The following is a 16,357-nucleotide window of genomic DNA, read 5'->3' on the forward strand; positions in this document are numbered from 1 at the left end:
ATATTTTTCTACCTATCTTCAATTTGGACTTAATGACTTTGTAAGGATATAAGACATCCACTACAGATTCCTCACGTGAAACCTTGTGTGAAGCACTAAAAATATACATGCTGGCATCAGACCCAAGACTTTCAGAATAAGGGATGCTGGAGAAGAAAGGTGAGAAAGGGGTGTCAATATTATATTTGTTAAAGAAGAGAATCTTTCTTCTAGTAATTTGATGATACATTAACTTTTGTCAAATGAAGACCAGTAATAGGGAAGGATCCAAGATGGATTTCTCAGTGTTGACTGATATGCCAAATGACAGACATAAGCAAAATAATTAGTCCCTGTAGCTAGTAGGGAATCAAGTAGATATGGGAATGTACAAATTCTCTTGAGTTACACAGATTGGCTGCAACTACTGCCATAACTGGCTCCTACTCACAATCATAAGCACTTTCTGGACTCCTTGTTGATCTTTATGTGCAGGTAGGCATGCTTAAGATCTATAAGGCATGTCCAATCATTCTTTTCACAGAGGAATTGTTTGCACTGTGACCATCTAGAACTGTGTCTTCTTTGCCTACTGATTTAGGCTGCTGAGATGTAGAATGGGCCTAAGGTCCTTTGATTTCTTTGAAACTAAAATGAATCTGGAATAGTGGGACCTCTTGAATTTCTCCCTTTTGTAGGAGGCTTCCAATTTTCTTTGCCACTGCCTTCTTTTGATGAGGTGGCATATCTGGGAGAGGCAGTGATAACAATTTTAACGCCAGTGAAAACAGAATGACATAGCCTCTGAATATTATGCTCTTCATCCAGTTGTTCTGCATGACAGTCATCCACAAATCTGGATGAAGAGACAAATGGCCCCAGACTGCTTCAAGAGGATATCAGTCGGACATCCCTTCAAGAATGCTGAGACTTCTTTCCTGAAAAAGGACTCCTCAATCCTTGGTTTTGTTGATCTCCTCTGCCTCTGGTGCAGTACCTGTTGAATGGGCCATGGTGACCTGTGTCACTTCTGATTCCTAGAAAAGAATCCTAGAGGGGCTTTAAAATGAACTCACAAATCAGACAGTGTCTTGGCATCCTGCTCAGTCTTCTGGAGTTTTGATTTAACTTTTGGTCTAAACAGAGAGAACGTATAAAGGCTGGGGTATTTAAAATGGATGCCTTAAAGGTGCCTGCAAAACTGCAGGACTGCAGCCAAACATGGCACCTCATGGTAGTACCAACTACTGCTGCGCTAAACGCCTATAAGCTGCACTATGTATCACTCTCATGGACAGGCTGGCTATTGTAAGCTCAGTGATCATCTGAGACTTAAGCGGTTACCTAGATTTAGCCATGGCTGGCATTATCAAAGAGTCTAAAGCTTGTTCTATGATGCTTCTTTGGAAAAGTGTCATACAGTTTAATACCATCAAGACATACAAATCCAAGGCATATGCCTACTTACAAATTCCATCCAATGACCATGACTCCTTACTGGGGGATGAACAGCTGGACTGTCATTGAACAGTTCCTTCTTGGTGGCCACTGCTCCAATAAAGGAGTCTAACGGAGGGTCTTTACTTCACAGTTGTCTGTTTTGGGGGTGGGTGATCAAAAATGATATGGACTTGGTGATGGTGGACTCCTCCCATATCCTCTCATCTATCGGTCCATTATATGGTCAACAAAAGGTATCCCACAGGAGGTAGAGAGAGCAGACCTGAAGGCCAAAGAACATTTCCTCATCTGTGGAGAAGGAACTCCTCTGGTGTATAAATTCTAGAATGTTGCCAAACTTCATCTTCTGGAGAAGACCATAGGGACCCTTCCCCTTAATCAAGGTCAGTGCGAGTGCGAGGGACTCCACTGGGGAGTCATTATGTCTCCTTTTACACATATGTGTTCTTGGCAGATCTGAAGGGGGAAGCTCATCCAAATCACCAGGAAACTCAATGTGAGCCTCCTAATGAGGCTGAAAGAAGCCTTCAGGACTGCTGTATCCATAGAAAAAATGCTGAAAGGATGAAGAAACAATGAAGTGTTCCTTAGGTGGAGTAGAGGCTGCTGACGCATCTCTAGCCTTTTCAGTGACACCGAAGGCCAACCATGAAGCTACCAGCACCAGAGGTTTCCAAGCCAATAACAAACTGGTCTCCGTCGAAGTTGACATCAACAGCACCAAAGATAGAAGCACTAAAGCATACTGACTGAATCAATCCTACTTTGAGACAGAAGAAGAAGACTCAAACACTGAAGACCCTACAGCAAGAATGGCACCAAATGAGTCAGAGTTGAGGAAGGTGTCAAGGACCTGGCATCAAGGGTTCAATGCCAAGACTCCATTGACTTCAAAGCTCTCTGAGTCAAATGATGCAGAGGGGTCCTGCTCAGTACTACAGTATCCAAACCCACCAAAGCTGACCTGAGAACCTCTGGCAATAATGACAGCTCTGAGACCACTGTTGGAGAAACATGAACTAGGGAAGGAGTTTGTCTGGGGGGAGATGATGGACCAACGCAATCTGCCCTAGATACAGAGGACATTTCAGTTTTCACCTTCACAAAAGCCCTCATCATCCTGTCTCAATCTACATCCAAAGAGTTCTGTACAGACCTAGTAGATGTGAAAAAGGAGGTAGATGAGTGAGGGCAAGAAGGCAAAACCTGCACAGCTCCTTCTTAGAAGATTGACTGCTTGCTATCTTCTTAGAAGAGAAATCCAATGGGACAATGGTTTTGGTGCAGTAAGATCCCACCTCTGGGGATAACACTGGGAACATCACTATCAGCACTGGCACTGACACTGCTACACCGTGCCCAAATGGCTCACCTACCTGCACCCCCAAATGGTCCATTCATTCTACTGGGGTTTGAGCTGGGCACCCTCAAACTAGGCAAGAGCATTATGGCCCATTTTTTCTTGGCAGGGGAGACTAGGTAGCCTATCTGTTCATTCTGTAGGAGTCAGGTGGAAGAGACAGGCTAGTCTGTGGGTGCTGTAGAACAGCCTACCCTTCTCATCTGTGTCAGATCCAGATGAGGAAACAAAAAAGGGGAAAAGCAGAAAGATGGACTGAATCTCTTCCTGTTCTTTTCCTTCTATCTCTCTTTATCTCTGTCTTTTTCCCTATATTATTCCTTGTCCATGGATGGCTCCAATGAAAAAGAGGGTAATACACCTTTCAGAATAAGCCTATTTTTCCTGCTACTACAGGCAGCATGGGCCAAAACCCTTACAGCTGTTTGTGGCAGCCTGCAGGTGATCTGACCTAACACAAATGACACAGAGGTTGTGTGTGTGTGTGTGTGTGTGTGTGTGTGTGTGTGTGTGTGTGTGTGTGTGTGTGTGTGTGTGTGTGTCTTGGGACAGAATTTTATGGGACAACAGGCCCATTTTTGATGCCCTTGTGCATGCTGAATTACCGAGAACAATACTACAGAAACAGTATGCAATAAAAATGACATTGTGTCAAACTGAGACGCTTAGATGAGAATCGCATACATATCTTCACATAAAATTATTCGTAAAACTATTTGTGAGTGTAGAAAGAGAAAATACTAAAGAGAAAAGTCAAATCGGTTATAAAGAGGGGAGCTGAGTACTAGGTGAACTGTGATCTTGTTGCTGAGTTGGCAAAGGAAATATGAAGATGCAGACGGTGGAATACCCCCTTATCCCCAAGGACTAGCAACCACTAAGTTAACAGTGGGGTAAGCTTCACTGTTAGTGTGCATCAATGTTTTTTTGCCTCTGTGTTCATACACAAGATAAAGGTGGCTTTGAATGTCTATATGCTCAATTTTAACATAAAAGTATCTGGTTTTGAGATATGAACACATAAAAGTAAGCGAAATGTAGGATATCTGAAACAAAAAAAAATCTCCTAAGTAATAAGCTTCACTGTTAGTGTGCATCACTGTTTTTTTGCCTCTGTGTTCATACACAAGATAAAGGTGGCTTTGCATGTCTATATGCTCAATTTTAACATAACAGTATCTGGTTTTGAGATATGAACACATAAAAGTAAGCGAAATGTAGGATATCTGAAACAAAAAAAAATCTCCTAAGTAATAAGATTCCTCTGGGAAAAAAATAAAAAAAAAAAAAAGGTGATGCAACAAGCAATTACATAAAGTGAGAAAAATACAGTTCTGAGAAAAAAATACAACTTCACTGTAATCTCTTTACTGTTTCTATATTTGAAATGGTTCTAATTAATGAACAAACGTGCTGGAACATTAATTAAAATAAAACAAAACAAAACATTTGGTCGAGGTAACAGGACTTTTTGTTGAACAAAATTCTAACTTTTTAAATAAAAAATGCTTGGTAATGGGGCAAGAAAAGGGGGGGGGGCAGAGGAAAGTATTTTGGTGGGTAGAAGGATAAGGCTTTTGCAAACAACCAGTCCAATGGAGGAGCGATCACTTTTACTTACTGTGTCATTTTCCTTTCCCTGCCTCAGTCTATGCAGGACCCTTTCCCCAGTACCTCCCCTATTTGCACCCAACTGTTCCATTCATTCCACTGGGAAGGGAACTGGATGTTCCTGCCAGGGAAGACTGATCGGCCCATCTGTTCCATATGTGGTAAGAATCAGGTGGTAAAGAGAAGGTTAGTCTGCGTGTGTTGTGAAGTGGCCTATTCTTTACTGCTACTAGGTAGCTTGCTAACTCATGATTGTTGCTGTGCTAAAGCAGAGACATCCATCGAATGTCCCCAACTCAGAGGAGCACAGGCACTGCTCCCAGTGCAAGTATGCCCAGCTTATTCCACAGATGACTCTCTAGCCACTGTTACATGTCACCTGTGTTGTGGAATGTCATCTCCCTATTTTCAGGATGGGCAAGCCATCATCAACCATTTAAGCCCATCCACTCCACCTAGCACTTCAAGCTCAGGCATTGCTAATGGAACACTGGCTTCCTGGGCTGTAGTCAGGGCTTCATCCCTCTTTACCACTGGGCCAAATCTTTATTATGCCATTTTCAAATGTAAAAAAGGGTTGCCATGAATTATTCTGTTTAAACCACACATTAGTATTTTTTTCATATTACACAAAGTAGACTATTTGTCTCTCAAAATCTCTGTTAGCAAACACCAAGATTTCCAAGTCACATATCCAATAATGGGATGGTATACAGCACAATAACTGTAACTTACATAAACATCTAAAAATTCATATAATAAATTCATATAAGATATAAGAAACTCATATGACATACCATACTGAAGTTGCTGCAGTATCATATACAACTTTCTTTAGTCAGATATAGAAACAAGTCAGTTTGATTAAGTATGCAAAGCGGGCAAAAGTGCACTACAGCTCATATACTACTGAAACAACTAAACAACAGAGTAGTTGATACACAGAAAGTATGGATATTAAAGCAACTAACCTCACTTAATCTTATTTCTCTGGCAAGGTCTTTGATGAGTTGAGTTGGTTTGAGGTTTTCTGGGAGCTCGTCTTCATGATCAAAAAAAGCCTGTAAAAACCAAGAGAGAAAAATAGTACTAACTATTGAGTCTGTAGTGCTGTGTCAATACCTTACTTAATGGGCAACTGATCTAGATGATTATTTTCACAAATGGCTTCCTCATGTTGGCTCCACAAACAAGCCCCCAAAGTGCAGTTCTACCTGCACATCACAAAACTATTTCTTCAGATACACAAAGGAATACTCCACTAGTTAATCATAAGGGAAAAGATTTTTGTGCAATCACTACACCTTCCATCTAAAACAAGTTATCACTTTCATGTTTCTGTAGCATCCTCTCCATATGAGGGAAGAACCCCACACTCCTTACTGCAATATTCTTGCTCTGAGGTCATTGCAACTCAGAGAAAGAGCGCACACTATAAAAATAAAAAAAAATGTTCTTTATCTGATGTACATCGATCTTGAAGTAACAGTCTTGCATGGAAATAACATCCTACATGTATGGCTATAATGTGCAGCAGGCAAACTGTAATGGGTAACCTAATAAATATGAGTTCAGGACAGATACTGTACAACTGTATAAGGTACTCATCAAAACACTACATCCCCAAATTACAAAGATGATATTAATGTATTCCTTACTAATGTTTACTGTTTGTTACTCAGAGTTGCATTCAGACAGAAACCAAAACATTGAGCACCTCCCCTGGAACATTCCAACAGTATTCTGTTACCAATGTGCTTTTATTTGGAACAGCGTCTTGTTCCATTTAGTTCTATTTTGCTGCCCAAAACAAATATTCCAATTAATACTACAATTTAAAAAATAAGTTAGCAAAATTTAAGGGGTGAATTTCTTGAAATCTGACTCAGAACATATAATAAACTGTAGCAGACTGGTGACCATATCATAATTCTTAGTACACAGTCCATTTTTCCCCTCTACTTGGCAAAAGACTGGCAGTAAGGTCACAGCCTGACAACTTTAGCAAATATGTCTTGACTAAACACACACACTGTAACTGTTTTTCTACTTATCTAGTCGGTTTTTGGTTCCAATCACCCAATACAAAATGATAGAACTGTTCACCAAATCTGCTACAAAGCTATGTGACTTGTCTATAAACAGAAAGAGGACGGGGAGAACTGTGTCTTCAACACTATGAACAAGAGAAGAGTGCATTACATCTTACACTTTCTCTCTGTGTCTTGTTGAAAAAGAAACAGATGTGCTATTAATGAAAGGACCACATAACTTTTCACTGTCTCACAAAAGTAGCAAAACTTTTTTTTTATTAAGTACCCTCCAGGCACAATACAGCATCTCAGCAGTCATCCTGGGGCTTATACACCCACAAAACTCCTAGATCACTCAATTGCTCCTTCCAGGTACCCCTGACATAAACCTTTGTGAAATAGCCCCCCCCCCCAACACTTTGAGAAGTTGACCTCAACAGTAACTCATCTGTAGTCCGAGGGAGGGGGCATCCATCAGGAGTTACATGCACATCCTTATGGCTACATCTCTACTTTAGGAAGTGGCTACTGCAATGGTAAAAGAGATGTAGTTGCTTCCATTCTTCTTATAATCAAAGTGCATGACTTGTGAGTCTCCACCAGATTGCTCAAGCATTAAACTTCCCCAAAATATCTCATCTCAGGGTAGAAGTGCAGGCTATTGACCAATCATCCTAATGACCCCCCCCCCCCAAGTTTTTTTCAGTTTTAATTTATTTTTTAAATTGAGATTTGATGTGCATTTATGTAATGTACAGTGCTTTTATGCATTGATGAACAATAGATTAATAAACATATAATTATTTACACACACACACACACACACACACACACACACACACACACACACACACACACACACACACACACACACACACGCAATCACAACCACCACCACCCACATATAAGCTATAACTGCCTTCTGGTAATGTTTTTTTTTTTTTACTTGTCTGTGCAAAAACCCAAATAATTTATGTGTTTTCTTCATTTTTAAAACAGAAAGACTGACGTTTTCAACCATTTCTGACCATATGCTTCTTGTAGGTTTTAGCTGGTCTCTAAAGAAGCTGCCCCTCTTTCTGGGGGAAAAAAAGACTTGCTGTTGTGGTTGTGTATACAGTATAAGTATCTATGAATACATTAAGTCTGAAATCCAAAGAAGAACGCAGCTCAAGATATACACAGCAAAAGCTGTACAGTATGCAAACAATAATGCCTGACGGCGGGCATTAGCAGAGAAATAATGGACCACCCAGAAGTATTCTGACCACTCCTTCAAAATTGGTTATTTCCTGATAATACTTTCCCTGGAGGACATTACTGGACTTAGATAATGGGCTATCTATTAATTTTTTAATCAGTGTATTAATTTTTGTATATTCTTGTTAAAACAAGAAACATTTTTATTAAATTATCATGTATGACATAAGCCATGTTACATTTATACAAATTACAATAAACCATAGTGACACAATCCCAGTTGCAAGCATTACATATTCCAAACAGTGAGACACAGCTGTAGCTGCAAGCATTATACATCACTTTTAAAATATCCAGTCATTGTTAGTCAACCATTGCATAGCTCATTCAAATTGTAACTTCTTTTAAACCTCATTCCTTCTCTACATGTATTGATCCCACAGTTCCCATTTTTTCCTACGTACTTTGCTCCTACACTTTTCTAAAGATCCCAGTTACTATGTTCACTACTTCTAGTAAAGTTGGTTGAGACTCTGATTTTATTTTCTAGCAACTGTCTTTTTGGCAACCATCATAATTAGACTCAGCAAAGCCTTACTATGTCTAGGCAATTCCGAGTTTATATCATAGCTCAAAAAATTGCTTCCCTAGTCACTCCAACTTGCTCACCCAGCATCTCCAACAAAGCAGTCTGCAGGGAATCTTTAAAGTCTACCAACTCATTACATTCCCAGAAAATAAGTTCCCAGTTGCATCTTTCTGCCTCATCACACCTCCAACATTTGCTGCCAATCTGAGGAAAAATTATTTGAAGTTTGCTTGGGGTATAAAAATACCTATGTAAGCATCTCCAAGCAAAGATCCAAAATCTTCTAGATTTTGTTGCATATTTCGGAGACAGACATATATCCCTCATTGCTTCTTTGTGAATTGCTTATCTAATCTCTCTTCCCAGTCCTTCCTAACCACCCCTGATTGATTCCTATAGTTATCATGCAATATTTTATATGCTCTACTAATTATTCCTTTCATAATGGCAACTTCTGCTCTAGATTCTACTATAAACTCTACCATTGCTGGTCTTTCATTTAAGACCTCCTATTTCTTTCTCTTTGCCTATACTCTGATATCAATCCTTGATATGGAAGGCAATCTTTAGTCTGCAGTCCAGATAAGTTTACCAGTTTCCAGGCTTTGCTGGTTTCAGGACTTTAGTTTCAGTGTTCAGAGCTATCCAGACCTTGCTGTAGTAGAGGGAGGTCCTACTGCTTACCAGTGAGAGTGGGAGCATTGTACTGCCTATCTAACACTAGAGGAGTCGTTTCCAGCGCTGAAAGTGCAATTTTCGTGGTCATTTTGGGCTGATTTCTATCCCTTTCAACTTTCTGGCATAAATACGTGGGTTTGTGAGCATTTGCACACTGCGTACCACCACAGGGCTAAGGTTAAACTATTCCCGGTGCCAGAAAGTCTGCTGTTCGAATTTTCCCTTAGAACTAGCTAGTTTATTAGCAGTAGCATTAAAATCTGAATACCTGTGACTTGCACTTGCTTTAAAACCTGCTAAAAAGCACTAGGAAGCCTTAATTTATTATAAGCACTCACTTGTCCTTGGTAATAAGGAGAAAATAGTAGTAGGCACTAGACAGTCTACAACTGCAAGTACCTTGCCAAAAAGTAAGGGAAAACAGCTTTTGTACTACACAAAGGAAGCACCTAACCAGGCATGTCCAAGGGTCAGCTTCTGGTGATTTCTCCTGTCCACCTGGTGAATCTGGGCATACTAGGGCAATGCAGCAATTGCCTCATGTACACAGACAACCCTCTCCTCCTACCACCAAATACTACAACCTGCAAGAGATGCACTTACATAGCCAAACTGGAAGCAAAGCTCTCTCCAGCCAAGACTGTACTAGACAGTCAAGAGGAGAAGGTTAACACCCACACAACACTCAAACAACACATAGTCCTTCAAAACCCACACCTAGCAACACAAAACCCACATATGGGGAGGCTCTTAACATTAACCTGCCCAAGCAACAAGGAACTCCGATGCTGAAACACAAACAAACACCACTCCCAAACACAACCAAAGTGTCACATAGCTCACAAACCCTGTGTGCCACCCAACAGCAGCCCCTAAGGCAAGACAACGTGCCCAACTACCCAACACTTTAGTCATAGGTGACTCTGTAGTCAGGCACACTGATATCCCACTCACTAGGCTGAACAGTTAGTTGCCTGTCGGGTGCCAGGATCTGCCAGGTAACGCATGCACTCAAGTCACTTCACAACAGGTACAAATATGAATCTGTCATTATCCATGTTGGAGTGAATGACTTGAAAAGTACCTCCCTGGACTACATGAAAAGAGACATGGAAGAGCTCTCAGAGCTAGCCAGGCTAGCCCTGAGTAGCATCCTACCATCGCCCAGAATGATATCACAGTATAAGGACAAAATGAATGACTTTAATAATTGGCTAAGCTTCTGGTGTCATTCAAAGGGACCCAGTATCTGTCTACTTGGGACAACACGATCAACAAACCACGATGTTTGCAAGAAATGGTTTGCACCTGTCACTCCTGGGATTCAGGTTATTGGCTAAGGCTCTTGCCACCCCTATAGTGCCTTTTTTAGGCAAGGTTTAAAGGACAAAACTACCACCGCAATGGGTACAACCAAGCAAAATCTGAAGGTAATGCTACTCAATGCTAGAAGTCTAAACCACAAGATGCACTCTCTCGAGGCTCTCCTAAAAATGGAGAACATCGATATCTGTGCAGTAACTGAAACCTGGTTTAAAGCTCCAGAGAGTACCCCTGCAATACCAGGCTATAACTCATACCACACTTTTCGGCCACCAAACCAGGACCGAAACACTAAAGGTGGAGGAGTGTCCATATTCACTAAGGATATTCACACTTCCAGGCTGGTTGCCCAACACAATGCATCTGAAATTGTCCAGGTGCAACTAACACTAGGTAAGACTGCAATACAAATTGTAGCTTGCTACAGATCCCCCGCCATGCCCCAAGATTCTCACTACACCATTCTAAACATACTGGAAAATATTAAGATACAACCAAACACCCTAATACTGGGTGATTTCAACTACCCTGCCATTAACTGGGAAAACATCTCCTTCACCAACACCTTTGCTCAACGGTTCTTGGAATTCATAAATTCCAATGCCCTAGAGCATAGTCCCAACAGGGGTACCAATATTCTAGACCTGATCATTACCAACATGGGATATCGATGCTCCACACCAGTGGTCACCCCCTCGTTGGTCAGATAAGACCATAAGCCAATCACCCTTGACATCCACATCCCACCCCCACTCCCTTTAAGGAAACCTCCGTAAAAAACTTCTCCAAAGCCAACTTCACGCTTCTCAAGTCAGAAGTAACAAACTTCACGACACCCATGCAGATGGGAACTGGAAGTTCAACTGCTGAATCCTACAGGTGCAATTACATTAACTCATGCATGGACCAAGCCATCCCAAATAGAACCAAGACGCTGTCCTCTAAAAAATGGAAGCCAATCTGGTGGTCCCCTACCATAAACAAGCTGTACAACAGAAGGAAGAAACTGTTGCAGAAAAGAGTAAGAACCCAGGATTCAAAAAACTCCCTCACCAGCCTCAGTAGAAAGCTGAGATCCTTCATAAAATCTTCCAAAGTTAGTTATGAAAACAAAATTGCCAAAGATTCCAAAGACAACCACAAGGCATTCTATAGCTATGTCAAGAATCTAAATGGCAATACTCATATCTGCTCTGAGCTACAGCAGAATGGCACCAGATATACTGATCCCAAGGATATTGCCAATATCCTGGCAGACAGATTCAGTGCCAACTTCACACCCCCCTCTCACCCCCTAAAGGGCTCATCTCAATACCGAAAGAATGCCAAATTCAGGTAATAACAGCCACTCAGGCAAAAAACGCACTCTCCAAAGCCAAGACGGGACCAGACGACATCCCAGGCTGTGTACTGCATGAACTACAAAATGAACTGGCACCTCAACTATGTGTCATGTTTAATCATAGCCTCACCTCAGGCTTCGTGCCCACAGGGTGGCGCACAGCTACAGTCATCCCACTCCACAAGGGGGGATCCACTTTGGATCCCGTGAACTATCGTCCCATCAGTCTGATGAGCCTGATCTGCAAGGCCATGGAAAGTATTATCATGGAACTTATAAACAAAGACATTGGCAACCTTCAAACACTGGACCCCACCCAGTTTGGGTTTGAGAAGGGCTGATCTTGCCTCCTGAACCTGATCGACTTCTTCGAATCAGTCTCCAGAGCCGTGGACGAGGTTAAGGTGGTTCACAAAGCCTACTTGGACCTCGCCAATGCTTTTGACACTATTCCCCACTCTGGAATCATAGATAAACTTACTAAGCTGGGCATTAATCCCTACATCACTCGATGGGTTGCAAACTGGCTTACTGACAGAACACACAGTGTAAAAGTAGCCGACTCCAAATCCAGCTCCAGACAAGTGACAAGTGGGGTACCGCAGGTTTCTGTCCTGGGACCGGTCTTGTTTGGCATCTACTTCTCTGAAGTACAGGCCAACACTAAGGGACTCTGGCTTACAAAGTTCGCAGATGACTGCAAGCTGGGAGCCATTACTGAATCCCCAAATGATGTGGATATACTACAAAAGGGCCTTACTGAAACAGATGCCTGGTGCCAGAGTCATGGGCTCCAGCTAAATGCCAAAAAATGTATAGTTGTCCACTTTGGAAAAAAACACGTACCTGTGAATTACCACATAGGTGGCAGTACACTAAACACCGAAAGTGTGATAAGAGACCTAGGGACACAGGTGGACAGTGGTCTCACCTTTGATAACCACCTAGCCACAACAGTTAGAAAATCCTTCTACGTGGCACACCTCATCACTAAGGCCTTTTCATACAGAAAAAAGGAGGTCATTGTCCCTCTGTACTCATCCCTCATTAGACCCATTATAGAATACAATGCCCTATTTGGTATGTATCTCACAAGACATCTGCAACAACTAGAAAGGCTGCAGAAATGCCTCACAAAAAGAATCACAGGCCTAAAGCAGATGCCTTATGCTGACCGTCTAAAGAAACTCCAGCTATACTTTGTCGCATATCGCCTACTCAGAGGCGATCTCTGCCTAACATACAGGGCCATGTCAAACCCAGAGTTGTTGGACATGCTACACTTAAAGAAATTCCAATCCCTCAGAGCCACACGCTCCAGGGATCTTAACCTTGTCATTACGATGAATAGAACATGCTGGAGGGATAGGTTCCTGACCCAGAGACTCCCCATACTCTGGAATAGGCTGCCCATACATGTCAGGCAGAGCACCTCAATGGCTCTCTTCAAGAGGAACCCTGACAATTGGATGGGAGATAGGAAATTCACCCCGGGGATCACATCAGTAGCCCTGCTAGACAGGGGTCCATGAAAGCAAATATTTGTGGGAAGCAATAGCCAGGGAATTGTTATGGCTAGGCTTGTATAGGCCCTAGGACCGATAGCCTAGAACCTACCTATGAACCTATATTCCCATTCTATTACCTTTCCCTCTGTAGTTATTTGCTCCCAGTACCTTGGTTCCTTTGTCAGTTTTCTCCAATACATTCCCGCCCCCTCTTGCCTATTGTCTGTATCCCTAAATGCCGTCACCCCATCGACAGAATCGCCTTTCTCCATTCCCATGTTGGCTTAGTTCTTAGAAGACCTTCTGTTACTTTATGAATATAATATTCTGTATGATTATTGTTGTTCTCCTTAAAGGTCTGCATACAAAATCCCAGTCTCTCCCTTGAGCTTCACCACATTTCATCATCTCTTTTCACTTTGAATTATAGTTTTGTGCTTGTGCTATGTATAGGAGCCTTAACGGTGTTGCTCTTAAATACCCCCTTTAACTCAGGTAATCCCAACCCACCTTGTTCTATTAGAAGAATCAGCTTATCCCACTTGACTCTTGCCATCTTCCTTTCCCAAAAAAAATCCTTCAGCTCTTTATTAACTGCTATCCACAACTTCTCCTCTGGTTGATAAAAAATATGCCTGACCAATGTATAAAACTAAAGGGACTAAAATCATGTTAACTGCTTGTATCATACTATCTATATCCATATAACAAAGCTTCCATTTTCTCAGTTTTTGTATTATCCTTTGTTTAGTTTCTTCCCACATATCATTAGCTGCCACACCAGTAATAATTTTCAGTCCATAGTCCTAAACACTTCATTTTATCATGTCCCCATAAATATGGATATTGCTGAACCAGTTCATATGTGGGTACATAATTTACCACTATTGCTTTTGTTTTTGCTTCATTAATTTTGTACCCCGAAAAGGTCTGAACCTGTCTCAATAAGTTCCACAGCACTGTAATGTCTCTTTCTGGTTTTCTCAGGTATAAAATAATGTCATCTGCAAAAACAGCCAGCTTTTCTTGACTACCATACCAATTATATCCTTGACTTTCTGAGTCCCTTATTTTCTTTGCTGATGGTTCTAACTATAATGCAAATTACAAAGGGGAGAGAGGACACCCCTGCCTGGTCCCTCTGCCCAAGCAGAGATTATCAGACAGGACCCCATCCACTTTAATTTTCACCTTTGATCCTTCATATATCCTCCTAATCAACCTTATAATTTTACCATGGAATGCAAATGCTTCCATTGCTCTGCTCATTAAAGCCCAGCTCACTCTGTCAAATGCTTTCTCTGCATCAAGACCCACCAGCAACAGTGGTATTTTCTTGCATTCTGCTTCCCTCTGGATCAACACTGTTCTGTTTATGTTGTCAAATATTTGCTTCCCCTTCAAAAAACCACACTAATCCATATCTATCACTTTTGGCATCGCTTTTGCCATTCTTGTAGCCATTATAGACATAAATACATTATAATTATAATTTAGTATTGAAATGGGCCTGTATGAGGATGGATCTGATGGATCTTTACCTTCTTTAGGTAGTATAGCTACTACCGCTTTCTTCGAGGATGTTAGTGCTTCTCCTCCACTTAAAACACTGTTAAACAAAACCTTCCAGATTTTCATACATTTTTCCCTCCTAGCTTCAAAACTTCCACAGGAATAGCATCTAATCCTCTGGGCTTTCCTGTAGATTGATTATAGATCACCATTACTATCTCATCTCCTCCCATCCTGTTAGTAATTGAGCCTTCTCTCCCTCTACCCTTGGCATATTTAATTCTTCCATAAACATTTCCATTTGTACCTTTTCCTGATTTCCATATTTCTCAGTTTAATACAGACTTTCAGAGAATTTCCAAAACATTTATAATACTTCTACAGGATTCCCTAGTTATCTTCATTGTAATACGCTGCCTAAGCTTTGTGAAAGCCCTTTCTACCTTTTACTGTCTGAGTAGTTGTGCTACAAGTTTTTGTGCTCTATTGAGTTATTCTTAAAAAAAAAAAAAAAAAAAAAAAAAAAAAAACTGTTGCTTAACAACAATCTTTCTAAACTCATGCATATTATCAAGGTAGTCCCTTCTGTTCAGCATTCTGTAGTTGATCCTCTTCTTGTTCTGCGAGATTCCTTCTATTTTCAATACTTTATTATTTGTCAGTCCCTCTAAATAATTTGTGCTACTTCTTAACCATATCTCCCTTTCTTTTATTTCCACCCTATTTTTAAATTCCATTTTAATTTTATCCCATTCCCCAGCTATATTTTCAGAAGTTGTTTCGATCTTCTCTAATAGCTCCTGAATAATTTCCACTACCCATTCCTTAAATTCCTCTCTTTTCAACACACAGGTGGGAAAGCGCCAGTGTCTCATTTTTATTTCATTACCCTGTTTTTTTATTTTAGTTATTACTGGCGGATGATCTGAAATATTTATTGCGTGCATATCAAGACCTTCAGTTAAATGCACATGTTACTGTGAAATGTAAAATGTTCTTCGTGTTTCACTGTTGCAGTCATTACATTTGGGTAATCTGCTGGCAGGTTGCCCTCAGTCGGCCTGATTAACAAAGTCTTGGGTCCTGTGTCGGTTGCTGTTCCATGACGTCAGGTCGTCAGAGGTATAAAACATGCAGCTGACGCCATTACATCAGTCTTTCTTGCCGTGCAGTGCCCGAAGCAGAAGCAGTTCGCAAGTGCCGGTCGGCCTACTCCTGAAATTTTCGTTTTCGAGTTTCAGAACCAAAGTCTTCAACTAAAAAGCTAAGTACCCCATTGGGGAAACTTTTTCTTGCTCCTTACCGATGTCAGTAAAAGTTAATAATTGCATTACTTGTGGGAAGCAAATACCTCAAAAGGATTTTCATTTGTACTGCATTCCTTGCCTAGGCCCTGACCACAACGTACCTTGCTGTCAGTTTTGTGCTAAATTTAATCATCGCACTATTAAACGTCAGTATATTTTTGCTTCAAAATATTTTGGCTCACGCTTTAATTATCCAGAAATGTCATCGGTTAGCAATCCGACTACTGGAATACCTAAAAAAGACAGAGACAGGCCGTCAAGGTCCAAAACTGACGATGACGCTTCTCCTAAGCCAGTCGCCAGTTCGCCGGTACTCAGTGAGACGCTTTCGCAGCAACTGATACCCGCTACTACTGATTTGCAGGACTCCACTGAGACCCATTCAGAGTCCGGTATGCTGCGAGATGCTTCAATTATGGAACCCGTGGATGTCTCTACCTTAGATGGGTCCGGA

At 41.2% G+C, this 16,357-nt stretch overlaps 1 protein-coding gene across 5 annotated transcripts in view; it reads right to left on the reverse strand.

The window, feature by feature from the left end:
- Positions 1-16,357, reverse strand: part of PHF2 (PHD finger protein 2) — a 3,400,138-nt gene that overhangs the window by 1,584,954 nt on the left and 1,798,827 nt on the right. For all 5 annotated transcript variants that reach the window (XM_044078128.1, XM_044078127.1, XM_044078125.1 and 2 more), the window contains exon 12: positions 5,383-5,472. In XM_044078128.1, coding sequence (XP_043934063.1) covers positions 5,383-5,472 — 90 coding nt within the window. The remainder of the gene's footprint in view (positions 1-5,382; positions 5,473-16,357) is intronic.

Source organism: Protopterus annectens, chromosome 7.part0 (assembly GCF_019279795.1).
Source record: "Protopterus annectens isolate FY-2018-M chromosome 7.part0, PAN1.0, whole genome shotgun sequence".
NCBI classification, from domain to species: domain Eukaryota; kingdom Metazoa; phylum Chordata; order Ceratodontiformes; family Protopteridae; genus Protopterus; species Protopterus annectens.